The following is a 24,323-nucleotide window of genomic DNA, read 5'->3' on the forward strand; positions in this document are numbered from 1 at the left end:
GGCGAAAGGAATGCTTTTGGAGACAGGGGCAGAGTGGCAGAAACAGTTGGACCAGGGACGAGCCTGGCAGTACTAAAACTGCAGCCAAGCCCCACCCAGATAGCTTGGAAAAGCGGAAACAGCTGTCCGAACTACACCCCCCCGGGAACGGAACCAATTGTGACGGCGGCTAGGTTTCCCGCCCGGCGCTACAAAGGTGCCACACAGGAGGGGCGGTGCGCGCCGGCGTGACGCGGCCGCGCGGGATGGGCAGGGCCGAGGCCGAGTTCGTGGCGGCGACAGCTAGCGGTGGCTGCGTGACCACGGCCTCCCAGCCCGACCACCATGAGCACCAAGCAGGTCACTTGCAGGTAAGTCAGTGCGCGGCGCCGGGGCAAACACTGCGCTTAAGACTGGGCGGCGGCCGGCGTTGCCTGATGTGCGCTGCGGGGTCGGGAGAGGCGAGCCACGTCCGGTCCTTTGCCGTGGCCCAGGGCTTCTGGTGCGCCTCGGTCCTGCTGCTGGAGAGACTGAGGCTGGGATAGGCCTGGTGGAAAGTTCCCCAGCTGTTAGTTGTGGCGCTTTTGAAGGCGGAGCTAGCGGAAGCCGAGGAGCCGGCGCGTTCGGTGTCTGGATGCCGGGTCCGGGAGCCGCGGAGCCCTTCTCCAGGCCAACGCGGGAAGCTGCGCCGCGAATTTGAAGCCGGGCCCATGCGGACTGAGAGGAGGGATGGGGTAGCCTGTGTCATGAAAAGTGTTCGGGGTCCTAGGGGGTGAGGGGAAATTTGGAGTTGATTAAAGGGACACTAAAAGATCGTTTACAAATGGGGATCCCACGCAAGGGGTAGGTTGTTACTGAGTATGAGGTTCTCAGAGAAGCTGGGGAACCGCAAGCAGCCTTTGCTTCCCTTCAGCCACCCTTAACTTTCCAGCAGGTGAGCCAGGGTTGGAAGAACCCAGTTGTAACGCAAACCTGTGGTGAGTTAGCAAGTAAAGAGCTGTGCAGCAAATAGTAACAAGGGATAGCGTTTACTTAAGGTCTGTGGAAAGTTCAGCTTACTAACCAGTGCTTTATATACATGATACCTGGACCTCACAGTAATTCTGTTAGGCAGACATCATTTCCGTTTTACAGTGCGGAAACCTGAGAAAGGTTAATTGATGCTCTTATCTTACCCATTTACTTGGAGAAATACAACGGTGATGGATGATTTGTTGTAGAAAATTCAAAGTCAGGTAGATGGCTGTGCCATGTTTGCTGCTGTGAAATAGGAATAAGTTGGTTGTGTGACACCCTCATTCCTTGGTTAGGATTATGGCTTGCTAGTATTGTACGCTTGGAAAGTACAAATTTTATTTTAGTGGTTGGTTTAAGCAAAACTTGTGTGGGAAACATTGCTAAAATATAATTGTATAGTTTGGTATGTGTAAGTAGTTTATTTTTCAGGATCATCTATATTGTCACTTTTTTTCATTAGTATGTGAATAACTGAGAAGTGACTATTTAAAAAGTTATAATTTAAATGTTTATTAATCGTTAAACCAGTTTATCCAAGGCCCTTAAGGTGACTTATGTTCAGTAGTTGTCAGAAATTTGATACATTTAGTGTCTACAGAAAAGACTTTTACCAGGTTATTTGTACTAGAAGGTCTTTGTGAAGTCCTGTGTTTATGTACTTAATTGATTTTTTTCACCTGTTGGAAGCGCTCCTAGGTCATATTGACTGTGAAGTAAATTCTAACTACATTGAAAATTTTTTTTGTTTCTTCCATTCGCTTGTATGGTTTAATTCTCCCATTCCCAAATGGCTCCTAATCATTGGTTTTCACAAAACAGTGCACATTTATATAATGTTTTGTAATTGAATCTTAACAACTCCATGTGGGTAAGAAAACCTTATTCTCAGACAGATGTGTGCGTTGTCAAATTTTCACACCAGTTGTGGAAACAAAAACTTAAATCAAGATCATCTTTGTATTTTCTTTTACATCTCAAGATAGCCTGACCTGAAAATTTAAACCTGTGTCTCCCAGACAGGATGTTGTTACATGTAAGTGGAGAATTGTTAGACTGGTGGGGAAGGAATACCTTCTGTTTAAGTACTAGATGACGTTTGTGGAGGCTTACAGCACATTATTTTAGGTGCTCTACCAGCCATATCAAACATAATGCAGTAACTGGCACTGTTCCATAGATTGGGAGGGAGACAGGCTCAACATTGAAGTGACTTGCCCAACATCATTCAGCTTCTAAGTGACAGAGGTATGACATCACAGCCCATACTCTTATAAACTATATGGCCTCCAAATAAATTTGAGTGCTAAATTAAAGTTTCCTTTCTGCAGGAATTTTCAAAGCTTCAAATATGCTCATTTGAGAGGAAAATTCAGACAAAACATTCAGAATGAAAAAGCTTAGTTATAAAGGGGGGCCTTGCCAAATAAAAAAAACATAAGAGGTATTTAAATGAAAAAAAAATTAAACTGCACAATTAAGAGTACCAGGTTTACATTTGTGAGTTGATTGTGAAAAACAGCAGTTTTTCTCACTTGATTATCTTACCTACAAAAATCTTATCTCCAGACTTCCTAACTTACAGGAAATGTTTAGGATATCATTTATTTGGGGAAACCAGATCTAAACAGGGTGCTCAGATGGTTTTTGGTTTATCTCAGGCTGTGAAGTTCTTATAGACTTGTTTTTCCAACTGGGACATGATGATTCATGCTTATTCTAAATTGCAGCAGAACAAAGTGTCAGTTTTGCTTCCATTCTAACTAAGACGTGGATATCAAGTGCTAGGAGTTCCAAACTTATTGACATTCACTCTCTCCCTACATTTATTACCTGGAATAGCCAGAGTGGCTACAAGCACAATTTTCTAGTCAGTCAACTCAGCTGATTCCTTGACATGCCACTCTATCCAGAATTTCATCTTGGGGGTCATTTTAGTTGATTCTTTCTCCTAACAGTCTCCCTATGCCTTCCGGTCTGTTTTCAGGTGCAGGCTCTGATTATAGCTTATCCTTTTTCTCCCCTCCTTGTGTGATAGTAGTCCCTTTGTCTCATAGTAAGTAGTAGAAGACCTAGAATTTCAGTTTCCTGAGTTAGTCAAGCTTAGAGCTTTTGTTTCTTTGAAAGTCACAAAACATGGGATAACTCATCTGCTGGTGAGGGGTAGGAAGAGCATGAGCTTAGGGGTTGGTTAGTCCCAGATTCTAATTCTGGCACCACCTGTGCTCTTGTTTTCTCATCTGTAAGATGGGGGTGGTGATGCCTAACTGCAGGGTAAATTAGAAGATTAGATTAAGAACTATTAACCATCTTAAAGCATTTACATGTGTGTCAGACTAAGCACTTACATGCATAGTCTCAGTCAGACCTCACAATAATGTATCTCAGCAGTCTATGAACTAAATACAGTTATTTTAACCATAATACAGGTGGAGGAATTAAGGCTTGGAGATTTAAGTAATTTGCTCCAAATCACATAGCAAGCAGTCTGACTTGAGAGTCTTCACTCAATCACTACACTTGATATTTCATCCGACCTCTGAACAATAAGACTGTTTATTTCAAGCTTACTATGGCGCCAAGTGTTAGCGCCCTTCCCCCTTGAAAGATCTGCTCTCACAAGCAGTACAGCCATAAAATTTGAGCCTGCAAAACATATAAAGGGTATAAAGGAAAGTGACACTGAGAATGCAAATTACTCATATAGTTGGAAATGACTTGCAAAAAAATTTTGCCCAAAAGAGAGGCACCATTGAAGGGCCTGCAAAAAACTAGATTGAGTTTCTTTAGCTCAGCACTTAGCTGCAGCTAAAACTGCTGGCTGTTCTGAGTGGCTAGTAGTGAATCTGTTATCCTTTGCTGCATACAATAACCATACTGTCTGAAACAGTCTTTTGGGGTCATCCAGAATGCAGGACCCTAGTGAGGGGCTGGGAATGGTCCACATAATCACCTGGAGCTGTTTGAAGGGAGGTGGGACTTTTGTTACACAATGCACAGTAAGAAGGATGGTGTTGTGGAATGCTTCTCTTTAATGTAGGCAGAAGTCCAGCAAGTCCCCTATTACTCTTCTCAGTCAGCCTTATCAGTGGGAGTGCTGGGCCCTTTGGGGGTTCAGGTGCCTGAATAGTACTCCAGCCTATATTTCTGAGTTGTTAGAATCCAAACCCCTTTTGATTGTTCCCCGCAAAGAACCTGCCTACCTGAGTCTCTATGCACTTCCTGCCGTTTGTGCTTCAGTCTTCTTTCTTGGATAATTGGCCATCAGGAAGGGTAAGCAGTTGGAAGTACGTTACAAGATGCAACATGAAAGAGATCTGGATTAAGCTTCATATACTATAGATGGAGAGGAATGGTTATATATATTGATGCCAAAGATGCCTCAAGGGACAGGCAAGATGTGCTGAGGACAACCTCAAGGTGGTTTTGTGTTTGTCATTGGGAAGTGGATTTGGTGACATATGCTACAGAAGTAGGACTGGGCTGGCTTCACCTCTTATGTAACACTTGTCTCACACTTGCCCTTCTTGAAGGCAGTAATGGTGGTCCAGAAGTTATATTTGAACTTGTTTCATTCTCAGCTTAGTCACTTACAGAAGTGAGGTGGCTTGCATGAAGTCACCCAGCTTTTAAGTGGCAATACTGTCTAGAAGCTCTGGTTGGCAGTTAAATATTTTATTTTTTAATGGAAAAGATAATTAGCAAGTGTGGTTTAGAAGGCAAGTTTTCTGAATAGGATTTATGAGAGGTGGTGGTAAAATTATAAAAGGCATCCTGGTAAGACACCATGTTCCGGTTTGTTAAAGCTGTCGGAATGCAATATACCAGAAATTGACTTTTACAATGGGGGTTTATTAGTTCACAAATTTACAGTTCTAAGGCCTTGAAAACATCTCAGTTAAGGCATCAACAGGGCAATACCTTCTCTGAAGAAAGGCCGATGGCATCTGGGGTTCCTCTGTCACATGGGAAGGCACATGGTTGGAGTCTGCTGGTCCTCTCCTGGGTTTAGCTTCTGGTTTCCATGGCTTTCCCCAAAATGTCTCTGAGCTTCTGTCTTAGCTTTTCTTGTGGGTCCTTGCTTGTCCTGGGGCATTTTCTTTTAAGTGTCTCTGAGTTCTCTTCAGAATGTCTCTACCTTTTATCTTCTCATAGAGGACTCCAGCAAGGTGATTAAGACCCACCTTGAATGGATGGGGTCACATCTCTACGTGTTCTGGTTTACTAATGCTGCTGTTATGGAAAAATACCAGAAATGGATTGGCTTTATAAAAGGGGGTTTATTTGGTTACACAGTTACAGTCTTAAGGCCATAAAGTGTCCAAGGTAATCCATCAACAATCGAGTATCTTCACTGGAGGATGGCCAGTGGCACCTGGAAAACCTCTGTTAGCTGGGAAGGCATGTGGCTGGCATCTGCTCCAAAGTTCTGGTTTCAAAATGGCTTTCTCCCAGACGCTTCTCTCTAGGCTGCAGCTTCTCTTCAAAATGTCACTCAGTTGCCCTTGGGGGTGTTTGTCCTCTCTTAGCAGGAGCAAAAGTCTGCTTTCAAAGGCCATCTCCAAAATGTCTCTGTAAGTTGCAGCTCCTCTCTCAGCTCCTGTGCACTCTTCAAAGTGTCCCTCTTGGCTGTAGCAAGCTCACTCCTTCTGTCTGAGCTTATATAGGGCTCCAGTGAATTAATCAAGGCCAACGCCTCCATGGAAATTATCTAATCAGAGTTATCACCTACAGTTGGGTGGGTCACATCTCCATGGAAACACTCAATCAAAGAATTACAGTCTAAGCAACACTAATACTTCTGCCCACACAAGATTGCGTCAAAGATAATAGTGTTTTGGGGGACAAAACTGGCACACCATGGAAACAACTTAATCAAAAGTCCCACCTACAATAGGTCTGTCCCTACAAGATTGGATTAAGAGACCTTAGGCTTTTCTGGGGTACATAATAGATCATACCAGCACAAACCACTACCCAAAATTCTTTCCTCTTTCCTTTAGCCTGAGTAACAAATTATATCTGATAAAAAGGACTACTGTTAGTTTCTAGGCTGCTATGAAAAATACCACAAAATGGGTTGGCTTAAACAATGAGAATTTATTCACAGTTTCAGAGGCCAGAAGGATTGGTTACTCCAGGGGTTGGGAGCATTCTGGCTGGCCGGAAATCCTTGGGTTCCGTGACTTGCCCACACATGGCAGTGTCGTTTCCTCTCTTCCAGTTTGGTTGACTTCTAGTTTCCAGCTCTTCCCCAGAACTTTATAAGACCTCCAGTAATAGGATTAAGACCCTTCCTGATTCAGTTGACCTTAACTAAAAATGACATCTTCAAAATGTCCTATTTACGATGGGTTCACACCCACAGGAAAGGGATTACGTTTAAGAATGTGATTTTTTCTGGGTTACGTAATTCAACCTTCACAGTCCTACCCTAGTCTAGTCTCTCTAAAAGAACCTTGATGAAGCATCGTTATATCTCATGTTTTTGTTTTTGTTTATTAGAGTAGTTGTAGGTTTACAGAACAATCATGCATAAAATATAGGAGTCCCATATACCATCCCAACACCAACATCTTTCATTGCTCTGGAACATTTGTTACAATTGATGATTTTTATAGTTGTACTAGTAATTAAACTCCATAGTTTAAAATAGGGTTTACTGTGTAGTGTATTCCATGGCCTTTTTTTGTTCAATTTTATTGAGATATAGTCACATACCATACAGCCATCCAAAGTGTTCACAGTACCATCATATAGTTGTGCATCCATCACTCCAATCTATTTTTTGAACATTTTCCTTGTACCAGAAAAAGTGAAAATAAGAATAAAAAATAAAAGTAAAGAACACCCAAAACACTCCCCACCCTATTTTTCATTTAGTTTTTTGTCCCCATTTTTCTACTCATCATCCATACACTGGATAAAGGTGGTGTGATCCATAAGGCTTTCACAATCACACTGTCACCTCTTGTAAGCTACATTGCTATACAGTCATCTTCAAGAGTCAAGGCTACTGGGTTGCAGTTTGATAGTTTCAGGTATTTACTTCTAGCTATTCCAGTGCATTAAAACCTAAAAAGGTTTATATAGTGCATAAGAGTGCCCACCAGAGTGACCTCTCAACTCCATTTGGAATCTCTCAGCCACTGAAACTTTATTTCGTTTCATTTTGCATCCCTCTTTTGGTCAAGAAGATGTTCTTAATCCCATGGTGTCAAGTCCAGATTCATCCCCAGGAATCATATTCCACGTTCCCAGGGAGATTTACATCCCTGGGAGTCAGATCCCACGTAGTGGGGGAGGGCAGTGAGTTCACCTGCCAAGTTGGCTTAGCTAGAGAGAGAGGGCCACATCTGAGCAACAAAGAGGCACTCGGGGAGACTCTTAGGCACAATTATAAGCAGGTTTAGCCTCTCCTTTGCAGTAACAAGCTTCGTAAGGGCAAGTCCCATGATAGAGGGCTTGGCACATCAAACTGCCAGTCCTCAGTGTTTGCAGCTCCACCATTGTACACTGCCATCAGCAATAAATAAGTTGTTCCTACTTCTCTGTGTCCTCTCCAACACTTATTTTCCGTTTCTTTAATAGCAGCCATTCTAATGGGTGTGAAATGGTATCTCATTGTGGCTTTGATTTCCATTTCCCTGATGGATGATGATGTTGAGCATCTTTTCATGTGCTTTCTGGCCATTTGTATATCTTCCTTGGAGAGATGTCTGTTCTTTTGCCTATTTTTAATTTTTTTTTTTTTTTTTGGTCTTTTTGTTAAGTTGAAGGATTTATTTGTATATTCTGGATATTGATCCTTTATTGGATATATGGTTACCAAATATTTTCTCCCGTTGTATAGCTTTTCATTTTACATTCATGATAAAGTCCTTTGAGGTGCAAAAGTTTTTTTATTTTTATTTTAATGAAGTCCCATTTATCTATTTCTTGTGTTTGTGCTTTGGGTGTAAAGTCTAAGAAACCATTGCCTAACTTGAGGTCCTGAAGATGCTTCCCTATGTTTTCTTCTAGGACTTTGATAGTTCTAGCTGTTATATTAAGGTCTTTGATCCAGTTTGAGTTAGTTTTCGTATATGATGTGAGGTTGGAGTCCTCCTTTTTTTTTTTTTTTTTTAAAAAAAATTCAGTTTTACTGAGATATATTCACATACCATACAGTCACCTGTGGTGTTCACATGTTCACAGTACCATCATATAGTTGTGCATTTATCACCACAATCAATTTTTGAGCATTTTCCTTACACCAAAAAGAATAAAAATAAGAATAATTAAAAAAAAGTCAAAAAGAACACCCAAATAAATCATTCCATCTCCTCCATCTCACCCTATTTTTCATTTAGTTTTTGTTCCCATTTTTCTTCTCATCCATCCGTATACTGGACAAAGGGAGTGTAAGCCACAAGGTTTTCACAGTTGCACTGTCACACCATCTATATAGCTGCAGGTCTTCCAAAATGTCACTCGTAGTCTTCAAGAATCAAGGCTAATGGGTTGCAGTTAAACGGTTTCAGGTATTTTCTTCTAGCTATTCCAATACACTAAAACCTTAAAAGGGATATCTATATAGTGCTTCTTATAAGAATGCCCTCCAGAGTGACCTCTTGACTCCATTTGAAATCTCTCAGCCACAGAAACTTTATTTTGTTTCATTTCTCTTCCCCCTTTTGGTCAAGAAGATTTTCTCAATCCCACAATGCCAGGTCTGGGCTCATCCCCCCAGCACCATTTTTTGAAGAGACTATTCTTTCCTAATTGAGTAGTCTTTACCATCTTGTCAGAAATCAGTTGGCCAAAAATATAAGGTTTGATATCTGGGCTCTCAGTTTATTCCATTAGCCTATAGAATTGGAATTAAGTCTTCTTAAAAGAAGAATTCCCCTCTGAAGCCATCTGGTCCTCGGCTTTTCTTTGTTGAGAGGTTTTTGATGACTGAATCAATCTCTTTACTACTAATTGGTTTGTTGAGATCTCCTATTTCTTCTTGAGTCAATGTAGGTAGTTTGTGTGTTTCTGAGAATCTGTCCATTTCATCTAGGTTATCTAATTTATCAGCATACAGTTCTCTTTTTTAAATGTATTTTTATTGTGAACTTTAACATATACATAACAGTGATAACTTTCAAAGTACTATTTAACAAGCCGTTAGAGAGCAAATTTCAAAGAATGTCATGGGTCACAGTTCCACAACTTCACCTATGTCCATTATTGTAAAATACAACATACATACAGAAGATGTTAGCTTTCAATGTACAGCTCAACAAGCAGTTTTATAGGTAATGGCAAAATTTGATGGGTGTTCCAGTTTGCTAATGCTGCCTTTTTGCAAAATACCAGATATGGATTGGCTTTTATAAAGGGGGTTTATTTGGTTACACAGTTACAGTCTTAAGGCCATAAAGTGTCCAAGGTAAGGCATCAGCAACCGAGTACCTTCACTGGAGGATGGCCACTGGCGTCCGGAAAACCTCTGTTAGCTGGGAAGGCACATGGCTGGCATCTGTTCTGGAGTTATGGTTTCAGAATGGCTTTCTCCAAAGTGTCAGTGTCATCTTCTAACTGCCGTCTTCAAAATATGTCTCTCAGCTGCAGCTCTTCCAAAATGTCACTCTTATTTGCTCTTGGGGCATTTTGTTCTCTCTTAGCTGCAGCTGCTCTTCAAAATGTCTCTACAAGTTGCAGCAGCAAGCTCCTTCTGTCTGAGCTTCTTAAACAGAGCTCTGGTAAACTAATCAAGGCCCACATTGAATGGGCAGGGCCATGCCTCCATGGAGATTATCTAATCAGTTATCACCTACAGTTGGGTGGGTCACATCTCCATGGGAACAACCTAATCCAAAGGTTCCAACTTAATCACCACTAATATGTCTGCCCCCACAAGATTTGTCAAAGAACATGGCCTTTTCTGAGGGACTTAATACATACAAACTGGTACAATGGGTTACAGTTCCACAGTTTCGGTTCTTTCCTTATCATGCAATATAGGGTATATACAGTAAGGTGAAGACTTTCAAAGCACAATTCAATGAGTAGTTATAGAGCAAATTTCAAAGGATGTTATAGGTTACAGTTCCATCGTGTCATTTACCTCCTTCCAGCTATTCCAACACCCCAGCATCTCTCTCTCTTTATATATATATATATTTATATAAACTTTCAGTATTCATATACCTTTGTTAAATCTTAACTTGTTTGTTGTTACCTCTTCCTCTCACTTAATCTCTTTCTCCCTCTTCAGGGGTGTCTGGGCAGTGAGCACCATGACTTGTTCATACTGAAAGGTGTCGACAGTATGGGGAAGGGGGCTGCATCTGATTGTTGTTCTTAAAGAGGCTGTTGTCTTTGGGTTTTAGGACTTGTCTGGCATAGGAACACTCTGATGGATTTAAGTTTCTGAGAGATAAAACTTAGTGAGTGAATCTTTTATAGAATCTCAGGTAGGGACCTAGGTATTTGGGGACTACTTTTGGTAAGGGCATGGCATTTTGTGGCCATTTGGGATCTGTAGCTGGAGCTTGAATAAGAGAAATTCTTCAGGATAGCCTCTTGACTCTTTTTGGGGTCTCTAAGCTACTGTAGCCTCAACTTGTTGCTTTTCTTTTTTGCCCATTTTGGTCAAGTAGGCATTTTCAATCCCTCGCTGCCAAGGCCAGGCTCATTCCTTGGACTCATGTCCAACATCGCTAGGGAGATTCATTTTCCTGGAAGTCATGTCCCTCGTGTGGGGGGCGTTAAGGAATTTATTTGCCGAGTTGGGCTTAGAGAGAGAAAGCCCACATCTGGGCAACAAAAGAGGTTCCCTGGAGGTGCCTCTTAGGCATAATTATAGGAGGGCTCAGCCTCCCATCTACAACTCTAAATTTCACAAGAGAAGCCTCAAGTCAAGGGCTTGATGTATTAAGTAGTGGGTTCCTAATTTCACTTAATATGTATTCTATCCCAAGATAAACAGTCTCGTACACTATCTTCACTTAGTTGTACGATCATCACTCTGAACTTTAAACAACTATCATAACATAATACATCCCAGAGCTATTAGCAGCTGCTAATTATTCATCCCTAGTATTAGTATAGTGTTGGTAAGATATTTCTATTAAATATAGACTTTAATATGTAATGGGTAGTTTTTCCATACCATTCTGTTGCTAACGCTCTGCACCAGTGTCATTCCTTGTTAGTATATCATGCTAACACTTATTTAGATTTGTGGTGCTACTCTGTGGGTTACATGCTGTCCCAGTTTGGATTTATTATGTCCCCTCAAAAGCCATATTCCTTGACAACATGGATGAACCTTGAAGACATAATGCTGAGTGAAATAAGCCAGACAACAAAGAGAGACTTGTATGTTACTTCTAATGTGAACTCTGTGAAAAATGTAAAATAAATGTTTTATATTGTAGAATGTAGGGGACCTAGAAATAAACAGCAACTTGTGAAGGGGGAATGGTAATCTAATAAAAACAGATAAGCTGTTGAGGGTAATCTCAATGTTATGGGAATGTTCAGGAATGATTATGCTTTGTAAATTTTCTTGGGTATGGTAGGAACATGTTGGAAGCAATGCAGTTATTTTAGGTTGTTTTTCTTATTCCTTTGTTTTGTTTGAATTGCTTTTTTTAATTTTTTGGTAAAGTAAAAAAGCTAGAATATTTAAAAAAATTATTAACTTTAATGTAGTTCTTTCAGGTCATTGTTTGATTATGGTTTGTTAATTTTCTTGGGGTATGGTAGGAACATGTTGGAAGCAATGTAGACATTTTAGGTTATTTGTTTTTCTTATTCCTTTGTTTTGTTTTGTTTGATATGGTTTTTTTCTTTTGTTTGTGTTTTAATTTTTTGATAATGTTAAAAAGCCATATTCTTTAATGCAGTCTTGTGGGGGCAGACGTATTAGTGTTGATTAGGTTGGAATATTTTGATTGAGTGTTTCCATGGAGATGTGACTCAATCAACTGTGGGCAAAATGTTTGATTATATTATTTCCATGGAGATACGGACCCCACTCATTTAGGGTGGGTCTTGATTTAATCACTGGAGTCCTATAAAAGAGCTTATGAAAGAAGGAGCTTAGAGCAGCTGAGAGGGACATTTTGGAGAGAAGTTAAGAGCTGACACTGACACTTGGAAATGCTAGCCCAGAGTTTGTTCTGGAGAAGCTAAGAGAGGACCCCAATGCTTAGATGCACAGGAGCTGAAGAAGCTAAGAGAGATCCAGAGACATTTTGAAGAAAGCCATTTTGAAACCAGAACCCTGGAGCAGAGAATCAACAGATGCCAGCCACATGCCTTCCCAGCTAACAGAGGTTTTCCAGACACCATCGGCCGTTCTTCAGTGAAGGTATACTCTTGTTGATGCCTTAATTTGGACATTTTCATGGCCTTCAGACGGTTAATTTGAATCAAATAAACCCCCTTTATAACAGCCAATCCATTTCTGGTATTTTGCTTAATGGTAGCATTAGCAAACCGGAACACATGCCTTTAAACAACCATTTGCAAACATGTTCACCTTCAGTGCGTCACTGATACTTATAATCACATTAACAAACCATAGTGATACCTGACCATTCCTATACCATTAAGTTTACCCTATAAATTTCCCTCTCAGCACTGCCTTTGCTACAACTCATAAGCTTTTGTATGTTGTATTTTCATTTTCATTTGCCTCAAGATATTTCCTAATTTCTCTTTTGATTTCTTCTTTAACCTACTGGTTATTTAAGAGTATGTTGTTTAATTTCCACGTATTTGTGAATTTTCCATTTCTCCCTGTGTTATTGATTTCTAGCTACATTCCATTGAGGTCGGAGAATATATATTGAATGATTTCATTATTTTTGAATTTATTGGGACTTGTTTTCTGAACTAACATATGGTCAGAAAATGTGTATTCTGTTTTTGTTGGGTGAGGTGTTCTATATATGTCTGTTAGATCTAGTTGGTTTAGAGTATTATCCAAGTCCTTTACTTTTTTATTGACCTGACTGGATTTTTTATCCATTATTGAGAGTGTTGTGTTAAAGTCTCATTAATGTAGAACCTCCAGTTTCTCCCTTCAAACCATTGGTATTTGCTTCATGTAGTTTGTGACTCTGCTGTTAGGAGCATATGTATTTATAGTTGTTACATCTTGCTGTTGAATTGTCCTCTTTATCAGTACATAATGACCATCTTTATCCCTTGTTACTGTTTTTGACTTAAACTGTTTTTTATGCGATATTAGTATAGCCACCCCCAGCTGTCTTTTGGTTACTATTTGCATCTTACATATTTTTTTATCCTTTTACCTTCAACCTACTTGTATCTTTGAATTTAAGGGAAGTCTCTTGCAGGCAGCATATAGTTAGGTCATGCTTTTTTATCCATTCTGCCAATCTCGGCCTTTGACTGGAGAGTTTAATCCCTTTACATTTAAAGTCACTTTCTTTAAATGGAATTTTCTTCTGCCGTTTTGCTATTTAGCCTTTGTAAGTCTTATACCTTTTTTGTCCCTCACTGCTGTTAATGCCTACTTTTATATTTATTTCCTTTTTTTGTTTGTTTCTGTTTGCTAAACCTGCTGGATTGCAATATACCAGGAGTGGGTTGGCTTTTAGCAATGGGGATTTTTATAAACTTAAAATTTACAGTTCATAGGCCATGAAAACATCCAACTCAAGGCATCACAGGACAACACCTGGACTCTGAAGACAGGCTGCTGGCATCCAGGATACCTCTGTCACCTGGGAAGGCACATGGCCAATGTCTGCTAGTCCTTTCCTCCCAGGTTTCTTTGCTTTCAGCTTCTAGCTTCTGTGGTTCCTCTCTTAGCTTCTTTGGGACTTTTCTCTGTGAGGTTCTCTTAATTTCATCTCTTATAAAGGATTACAGTAAAAGCATTAAGACCCACTTTGGGGCAACTCCTCAGTTGAAATAACCTAATCATAAGGTCCCACAGGAATGGCTTAAAAGAACACGGTCTTTTCTGGGGTACATAACAGCTTCAGCCCACCACAGTATTGTACCATATTGAGTGCCTTCTCATTTATATCTAGATATGTTTTTCATCTATTTTCTTTGTGGTTACCATGTGGTTAAAATTTAGTCCTAAATATATAACAGTCATATTTGGTTTGATACCAACTTAACTTCAAAAGCATGCACATATACTTTTCCTATACCTCTGTGTCCCCTTACCATTTTTTTATACTTGTTACCGCTTGTATCTTTGTACATTGTATGCCCATAAACCTAGGTTTATGATTACTTTTTATGTATTTGCATTTTAGCACCTGTAGGAAATAAGATATAGAGTTACATGCTGAACAGTACACTACAATAATATGGGCATTTAGTTACCCAAATAGTTACCTTTACTGCAGGTCTTTATTTCTTTATGCCACTTTGAACCACTGTCTAGTGTCCTTTCCTTTTAGCCTGAAGATCTCCCTTTAGCTTTGCTTGCGGCACGCCTAGTGGTGATGACCTCCCTCAACTTTTGTTTATCTGAGAATGTCTTAATCTTACCCTCATTTGTTAAAGAGTTTTCACCAGAAATTTTTGACTGGAATTTGTTTTCTTCCAGCACTTTAAGTATTTCAACCCATTGCTTTCTTGCCTCCGTGGTTTCTGATGAGAAATTGGCACTCAGTCTAACTGGGGCTCCTGTGTACATAACACATTGCTTTTCTCTTGCAGCTTTCAGAACTCTCTCCTGCTCCTTTGCACTTGATGGTCTAATCAGTATATGATGGGGTGTATTTTTCTTCATATTTATCCTGTTGTCATTCTCTGAGCTTCTTGGATGTGCATATTCACCTCTTTTGCTAAGTTTGAGAAGTTCTCTGTCATAATTTCTTTGAATATTCCTTCTGTTCCCTTTTTCTCTTTCTTCTTCTGGGACTCCTATAATGCATATATTAGTGCACTTGATGGTGTTCCAGAGGTGTCTTAGGCTAGTTTTGCTTTTAGTATTTCTTTTTTTTTCTTTCTGCTCCTCAGCCTGATTCATTTCAAGTGTCTTGTTTTCAGGATCACTGATTCTTTCTTCTGCCAGCTCCAAGCTGCTCTTGAACCCCTCCTGGGCATTTTTCATTTCAATTATTGTGGTCTTCAACTCCAGTAGTTCTGTTTGATTCATTTTTAAAATTACTGTCTCTTTGCTTAGATTCTCATATTGCTTCTTCATTGTTTTTCTGATATCCTTTAGTTCTTTCTCTGTATTTTCCTTCATCACCTTGAGCATTTTTAAGATCATTTTTTAAAGGCTTTGTTCAGTGTTTCTACATTCTCTTTGTTGGGCTTTTCTATATTTTTATTTTCTTCCTTTGGATGTGCCATCATTTCCTGTTTCTTTGTCTTGTACTCTTGTTGCACACTGTACATTTTAATATTTTAAAATATTAACTATAGGATTTATTCCCTGAAATGTCTGTTTCTTGGTTTTATATCCAGCTGGTTACAGAGATTTTCTTGAGCTTCAGCCCTCCTTTCAGGAAGGTCTGTCATAGTCAAATGCAGTATGCAGAGTTTTCCCTATCATACTGCTCCTCTGTCTTGTCCTGGGCTTCTGATTTTTAGTTGTTTTGGAGTTCCCCTGTTCACAGAAATTTGGTTGTCCACTCTGTTTCTTAGGAGACAGACTTCCCTCTCCCGGGTGTTTGAAGCTGGCAGACTGTTTGCCTATATAGTTTCTAACTCTCCTTCCATTGTCTCAAGCTGCTTTTGCCTGGAGTGCAAATTCTGGAAGAAGGGACACCCTGGAGAGAACTTTCCCAAGTCAGTCTTTCCCAGCCAAATCAGGGTCAGGGACCCATGAAGGGGGCATAGACTTGTCCCAAAGTGTCCTGGGAAAGGGATCAGGAAGGGTGCCAAGAGCTTCTCCAGTAGTTCCCCAAAGCTGAGCTTTCCTGGCCTGCTTGGCAAATGCAGCCCTTCAGCGAAGTGTTCCCTGCAGCCCTGAGGAAGTGCTGCATCTTTAAATCTCTACTGTCTCTGCCCATGTCTGCAGAGGGTTGAGACAATGGCTCCTGCTGTAGGCAGCTTGAAATAATAGCTGCCCTTAGAGTCAGGCCCCAACAATCCAAATTTACTAATCAAAAGCCATGATCAGTGATTGTCTGTGCCCATCCTGTTCTTGGAGAAAAGGATTTTATGTCCCTTTCCATCAGCAGGGACTGGACCCTGTAGTGGCCTGCCACGTGAGTTGGGGATGGGTGCCAGTAGCCACTGCACGGAGAGAACAGTTTACTGTTTCTTACCATAATTTATCAGCCTCTTTCTTCTGCTCTTCCCTGGAGGCTGTATAGTGTTCTGACCTCTGGAGTTTCAAAATAGTTATTTCAGACAGTTCCTGCCTGTTTAATAGTTGTTTTGGTGGAAGGACTGAGTGCTGCAGATCCCTGCTTCATCATCTTCCCTGGAAGTTTCTCTAGAGCTCATATTTTTTTAGCTATTTATATAGCCACTTTGAACCCCTTCTCTTGCAGTATTTAAGATTTACCAATCTTGATACTTTTGTCATTCAGACTTGGCTCTTGGCACTGATTTTTTTTTTTTTCTATTATGCCTTCAAAGATGAAAGATTATCATATCTCAGAGGAATTGAAATTGAGTTGTGTACTGAAAAGGAATTATCAGAGTTTTTAGAATATAAAATACTTTTGTGTCAGGGACTGCAGGACCACACCCACATTTGGAGATTGAGTAGAAATACTCATGGGACTCAGCGTATTGTACTCAAGGCTAAGATACATTACAGTGATGTAAGGAGACACAGCTGAATCAAAGGGGGAAAGACATAGGCAGAGACGAGGAATCCACATGCAGGCTTTCTTATGCTCTTTCCCTCCCAAGAGGGGTCACAGAGTACACCCTCCACCAGCAACAGAAGTGCAACCACACAGGTGCCATGTCTCTGCCCAGGGAAGCCCATTAGACTCAGTGCCAAGGGTATTTACCTGGGGCTAGCCACATAGGCACCCTCTGCCTAACATGAACCAAAACCCTAGACTTCCAGAGGCGTTCAGCATAAACCTCATTGTTTGTACAAAAGTTTAGACACAGTGGGCCACCCTTATCTTAACACTTATGGGGAAAGTGTTTTATCAGTGTAGAGAACTGCTTACTGACCATGTTTCCAGATGCCAACCAAGGGCCAGCCTTGCAAGCAGGCCTGTATGAGGAGAGCAGTCTCAGGCCTGCTATGTTAACTCTTTTCTGCTCACTCTAAAAATAAGTATTGGCCTTTTTTAAAGTTCCTTTATAAGTTTCGAACAGAGGAATGCCTAGTTTGCCAGATTCAGTATTGATGAAATCAGAGGTTTAATGACACCATCAAGCATCCAGTTTCCTTCTATCCTTCTGCTTTGCATTCCTCTTGTGTTCTCTTCAGCTAAGTCCTCTCATGGTCCCAGGATGGCAGCTGCAGTCCCAGACCACGTTGAGACACATGGCCTCAAGCAGCAGATAAGGGATGGTTTCTTCTGGCATGTTACTCTTTTGCTGTTATTGTTGGTAAATTCAATTTTTTTTTTTTGGGTAAATGTGATTTTTTAATCAAACTTTGTTTTTTCAAATAATTTCAAACTTACAGGACTGTAGTAAAAATAATACAAAACCCATACAGAGAACTACAATACATCATCCATACAGATAACCTGATCTACCAACTTTTAACGTTTTGCCACATTTGCCATGTCATTCTATCCATCTGTCTACCTACCTACCTACCTACCTACCTATCTCTAAACATTTGCGAGTAGGTTGCATACATCATACTCCTTGAACACTTAATACTCCCATGTAATTGCCTAAGAACAAGGATATTCACTTATGGGACCACGTTAAATAAATATGATTTTATATAGTGAAGTAATGCATTTCAACAGAAAATTTTGAAGGTCGCTTCTTTTTTTTTTTTTTTTGACCTGAAACTGTTTTATTCATCATTAGTATGAATGGATGCTATGGCTGACTGACAGGATGGTTAGAAATAGTGGTTAAATGGTGTTGGTAACTATACCCTATCTTCAAATATTTAAAATTTTCAAAGCAGTTTTTTATCCAAATATTCTCAAATTTTCAACTACAAGAGTGCATAAACCTTGAAATTTGTATATGCAAATAAAAATATATAAATATATATTTTTAATTTTTGTTTTATTGAGATTGTTCCATACCATATAATCATCCAGAGATCCAAAGTGTATAATCAGCTGCCCACGGTACCATCATACAGCTGTGCATCCATCACCACAATTTTTTTTTTCAATTTTTAGGACATTTTCATTACTCCAGAAAAGAAATAAAGACAAAAAAAGAAAACTCAAATCCTCCCATACCCCTAATCACCTCCCCCCTCCATTATTGACTCATAGTATTGGTATAGTACATTTGTTAATGTTGATGAAAGAATGTTAAAATACTACTAATTGTAGTACGTAGTTTGCAATAGGTATATTTTTCCGTATATACCTATTATTAACTTCTAGTTATAGTGTCATATATTTGTTCTAGTTCATGAAAGAGATTTCGAATATTTGTACAGTTAATCATGGACATTGTGCACCACAAGATTCGCTGTTTTATACATTCCCATTTTTAAGCTCCAACTTTCCTTCTGGTGACATACTTTGACTCTAAGCTTCCCCTTTCCACTACATTCACACACCATTCAGCACTGTTCGTTATTCTCAAAATAACGTGCTACCATCACCTGTCTATTTCCAAACACTTAAGTTCAACCCAGTTAAACAATCTGTTCATAATAAGCAACTGCTCTGCATTCTTTAGCCTCATTCTGTATCCTGGTAACTTATATTTCATGCCTATGAGTTTACGTATTCTAATTAGTTCACATCAGTGAGACCATATAATATTTGTCCTTATGTGTCTGACTTATTTCACTCGATATATTGCCCTCAAGGTTTCTTCATCAACCTCTTTGGTTGGTTGCTTTTTTTTTTTTTTTTGGTCTTTTTTTTTTTTTTTTAATCTTCATTTTTTTGAGATATATTCACATACCACGCGGTCATACAAAACAAATCGTACATTCGATTGTTCACAGTACCATTACATAGTTGTACATTCATCACCTAAATCAATCCCTGACACCTTCATTACCACACACACAAAAATAACAAGAATAATAATTAAAGTGAAAAAGAGCAATTAAAGTAAAAAAGAACACTGGGTACCTTTGTCTGTTTGTTTGTTTGTTTCCTTCCCCTATTTTTCTACTCATCCATCCATAAACTAGACAAAGGGGAGTGTGGTCCTTATGGCTTTCCCAATCCCATTGTCCCCCCTCGTAAGCTACATTTTTATACAATTGTCTTCAAGATTCATGGGTTCTGGGTTGTAGTTCAATAGTTTCAGGTATCTACCACCAGCTACCCCAATTCATTAGAACCCAAAAAGGGTTGTCTATATTGTGCGTGAGAGTGCCCACCAGAGGGACCTCTCAGCTCCTTTTGAAATCTCTCTGCCACTGAAGCTTATTTCATTTCCTTTCATTTCCCCCTTTTGGTCAAGAAGATGTTCTCCATCCCACGATGCCAGGTCTACATTCCTGCCCGGGAGTCATATTCCATGTTGCCAGGGAGATTCACTACCTGGGTGTCTGATCCCACGTAGGGGGGAGGGCAGTGATTTCATGTTTCAAGTTGGCTTAGCTAGAGAGAGAGGGCCACATCTGAGCAACAAAGAGACATTCGGGAGGAGGCTCTTAGGCACAATTATAGGGAGGCCTAGCCTCTCCTTTGCAGCAACGGTCTTCCCAAGGGTAAATCCTGTGGTAGAGGGCTCAGCGCATCAAACCACCAGTCCCCTATGTCTGTGGGCATGTTAGCAACCATTGAGATAGAGCAGGCCAATACCCCTGCATTCTCCACCAGTCAAGCCTTTCTTGATAGTTCCAGACAGAACAATATAATTGACTAGGTTTAAGCTTTCTGTGTTCAGTCATGAGACATCACCAGCCAGGCCTTCCTGAGGTTATTCCCAGATATACTTCATTAGAGACATATGGTCCCAACTACATACATGTTCAAGGACCCCAGAATGGGAAGCACCATGCTGTGTGGCTGCCACCAGTGAGTGTCCAAGGTTAGAGGAGGGAGCACTCACTGTGGGCAACAGGGGCTGGAGGAGGCTTCTTGGATTAGCCAGGATTCAAGCTGGTCCGTCAAGAAAGTGGGTTATAATAATTCAGTGGGGTGAAAGATGAGGGAGGAGGGCAGGTTATGAGGTACAGCTTTTTAGATAGGGGACAATGGCAGAGTGATGGGGAAATAATATTGGTGGGAAAAGGTCAAGGAATACCAGAGCTGGAGTCCCCATTTTATCCCATACCTAGCAATTAGATATTCTGTAAGTCGTTTCACCTTTCTGAACCTCAGTTTTCCTATTTGCATGATGTGGGTAATAATAATATTACTGAGATAAAGATAGTGAAGTACTGAACAGAGTATTGATAGTTACTATTTGTCAGATCTTTTATATTTTTTCTCATTTCATTTATTTCTCATAATATACTTGTTCAGAGGTGGAATGGGTTCCTCCTGGCCCAAAAGTCTTCACTCACGGGGTATGGGAGTTATCTCTCCTGAAAAACAAATTGTCAAAATGATGTAAAAGAGGGAAAAAATGGGTGGGCATAGAAATAAAACCAGATTGCTCATGAGTTGATAATTGTGAAAGCTGGTGATCAGTACGTTTCACGAGTTCATCCTACTATTCTGTCTGCTTCTGTGTATATTTGAAATTTTCTATACTAATTTTTTTTTAGAGATGTTGTAGGTTTATAGAAATCATGCATAAAATACCCAGTTCCCATACCATATACCATTCTTTTAACACCTTGCTTTAGTGTGGTGGTACATTTGTTACAATTTATGAAAGAACATTTTTGTAACTGTACTGTTAACTATAGTCCACTGTTGAAAATAGTATTCACTGTGTTGTACAGTCCTATGTGTTTTTTTAAAATCTTTATTCTAGTAACACATACAACCTAAAATTTCTCCTTTACACTACATTCAAATATATAATTCAGTTGTGTTAATTACATTCACAATGTTGTACTACCATCACCACCATCCATTACCAAAACTTTTCCATCGACCCAAATAGAAATTCTGTGCAATTTAAGTATCACCTCCCCATTTCTTAGCCCCACCACATCCTCTAGTAACCCTTATTCTAGATTCTGACTCCATGAGTTTGTTTACTCGGATTATTTCATATCAGTGAGGTCATTCAGTATTTGTCCTTTTGAATCTGGCTTTTTTTCACTCAACACAGTATCTTCAAGGTTCATCTTGTTGCGTGAATCAGAACTTCATTCCTTTTAAGGCTGAATAATATTCTTTTGTGTATATATGCCACATTTTATTTATCCATTCATCAGTTGATGGACACTTGGGTTGCATCCATCTTTTGGCACTTGTGAATAATGTCACTTTGAACATTGGCTTGCAAATACCTGTTCAAGTCCCTGCTTTCAATTCTTTGGGGGTATATTCCTAAAAATGGGATTGCTGGGTCATATTGGTAGTGTTGTACTGAATTCTCTGAGGACCCGCCAAACTGCGGTTATACCATTTTAGATTCCCAGCAAGAATGAATGAGTGTTCCTGTTTCTCCACATCCTCTCCAACACTTGTAGTTTTCTGTTTTTCAAAAGGTGCATTCTGGTGGGTGTGAAATGGTGTCTCATTATGATTTTGATTTGCATTTCCCTAATAGCTAATACTGTAGAGCATATGCTTTTTGGCCATTTGTGTTTCTTTGGAGAAATGTCTATTCAAGTCTTTTGCACATTTTTAAAAATAGGTTTTTTGTCTTTTTATTGTTGAGTTTCTTTATGTATTCTGGATGTTAAACCCTTATCAGATATATGGTTTACAAATATTTTCTCCTGTAGAGTAGGCTGTCTTTTTACTTTCATGTTAAAGTCCTTTTGACGCACAAAGTTAAAAGAAATTTTTTTATACTTAGGGTTCACTGTGTAGTATAGTTCATGGATTTTTTTTTTTTTTAATTTTTATTCTGTTACCATATACAATCTTAACATTTCCCCTTTTAATTACACTCAGATATATATTTCACTGTTGTTAATTACAATCACAGTGTTGTGCTACCGTCACCACCATCCATTACAAAAACTTTTGATGAGGTCCCATGTATTTATTTGTTTGTTTGTTTGCTTGTGCTTTGGGGGAGGGGGGTGTCTAAGGAACCACTGCCTAATACACGGTCCTGAAGATGCTTTCCTACATTTTCTTCTAGAAGTTTTATGGTTCCGATTCTTATACTTAGGTCTGTGATCCATTTTGAGTTGATTTTTGTTGGCCATAAACATGAGGGTCTATTTCTGAACTGTCAGTTTGATTTCATTGGTCTGTATGTCTGTCCTTTTGCCAGTACCATGCTGTTTTGATTACTGTAGCTTTGTAATAAGTTTTAAGATTGGGAAGTGTGAGTCCTCCAACTTTGTTCTTCTTTTTTCAAGATGGCTTTGGTTATTTGGGGCCCCTTAAACTTCCATATAAGTTTAATGATTGGCTTTTCCATTTCTACAAAGAAGATTGTTGGAATTTTGTTTGGGATTGTGTTGAATCTGTAAATCACTTTGGGTAGAATTGACATCTTTATGATATTTAGTCTTCCAATCCATAATCACGGAATTCCCTTCCATTTATTCCTGTCTTCTTTAATTTCTTTTGGTAGTGTTTTGTAGTGTTCTGTGTATGAGTCCTTTACATCCTTGGTTAGTTTATTCCTAGATATTTCATTATTTTAGTAGTTATTATGAATGGAATTTTTTTCTAGGTTTCTGCTTCAGATTGTCTGTTGCTTGTGTGTAGAAACACTGCTGATATTTGGGTGTTGCTCTTGTCCCCCTCCACTTTGCTGAATTCATTTATTAGCTGTAGGAGCTTTGTTGTGAATTTTTCAGGATTTCCTGTATATAGGATTATATCATCTGCAAATAGGGAAAGTTTCCATTCTTCCTTTCCAATTTTGATCTCTTTTATTTCTTTTTTCTTGCCTAATTGCTCTAGCTAGAACTTTCAGTACAAGCTTGAATAACAGTGGTCACAGTGGGCATCATTGTCATGTTGCTGATCTTAGAGGGAACACTTTCTTTTTTAAGGTCAGCATTTAGGGCTGTAAATTTCCTTCTCAGCACCACCTTTGCCACACTCCTGAGTTTTGGTATGTTATCTTTTCATTTTCATTTGCCTCAAGATACTTTAATTTCTGTTGTGATTTCTTTGAACCTGTAGGTTGCTTAAGAGTACACTGTTTAATTTCCACATATTTGTGAATTTTCCATTTTCCCCTCTGCTCTTGATTAGTAGGTTCATTCCATTGTGGTTGGAGAAGATGCATTGTTTGATTTTGATACTTTAATTTATCAATTAGATTTTTTTGTGACCCAACATATGGTCTTTTCTGGAAACTGATCCATGTACACTTGAGAAGAATATATATTCTGTTTGTGTTGGGTGCAGTGTTCTATACACGTCTTTTAGGTCTAGCTGGTTCAGAGTATTGTTCAAGTCTTCTATTTCCTTATTGATCTTACCTCTAGATGTTTTTTCCATTGATGAAAGTGGTGTATTGAAGTCTCCAAGTATTACTGTAGAGTTGTCTATTTTTCCCTTCAGTTTTGCCACTGTATGCCTTATCTGTTTGAGGCCACTATGATTGGGTGTCTATATGCTTATGATTGTTATTTCTTCTTTGTGGATTGACTCTTTTTATTAATAAATAGTGTCCTTTGTCTCCTGAAATAGATTTTGACTTAATGTCTATTTTGTCTCATATTAGCATAGCTACCGCAGCTCTCTTTTGGTTATTATTTGGGTGGAATATCTTTTTCCATCCTTTCACTTTCAACCTACTTGTGTTGTTGGGTCTAAGGTGTTCTGTTGTAACACCTTAGCATGCTGGGTCATGCTTTTTCATCCGTTCTGCCTATGTTTGCCTTTTGTCTGGGGAGTTTAATCTATTTACATATAAAGTAGCTACTGATAATTCAGGGTGACTTTCTTTTGCCATTTTGCTCTTTTGTGCTTGTAAGTCTTATACCTTTTTTGACCCTCAGTTCTTCTGCTAATGCCTCCTTCCATATTTATTTGACTTTTTGTATCATACCATTTATGGTCCCTTCTCATTTCTTTCTGAATGTATTTTTCATGTATCTTTTGCATGGTTATTTACCATGGGGTTAAAATTTAACATCCTAAATCTGTAATATTCATATTTGATTAGATACCAGCTTATCTTTAGTAGCAAACACACTGTTTCTGCAGCATAAAGAAATTGAA

The 24,323-nt window shown here is 39.3% G+C and overlaps 1 protein-coding gene across 2 annotated transcripts in view; it reads left to right on the plus strand.

Moving 5' to 3' along the window:
• The first annotated feature begins 217 nt into the window (after positions 1–217).
• Positions 218–24,323, plus strand: part of MKRN2 (makorin ring finger protein 2) — a 48,689-nt gene continuing 24,583 nt past the window's right edge. The window contains exon 1 of one of the 2 annotated variants that reach the window (XM_037802329.1): positions 218–350. In XM_037802329.1, coding sequence (XP_037658257.1) covers positions 325–350 — 26 coding nt within the window. In that variant the 5' untranslated portion in view covers positions 218–324. Of the gene's footprint in view, positions 351–12,282; positions 12,344–24,323 lie in introns of those variants that run through there. The other variant, XM_037802335.1, reaches the window with a different exon arrangement.

This window comes from Choloepus didactylus, chromosome 1 (genome assembly GCF_015220235.1).
Source record: "Choloepus didactylus isolate mChoDid1 chromosome 1, mChoDid1.pri, whole genome shotgun sequence".
Taxonomy (NCBI): Eukaryota; Metazoa; Chordata; class Mammalia; order Pilosa; family Megalonychidae; genus Choloepus; species Choloepus didactylus.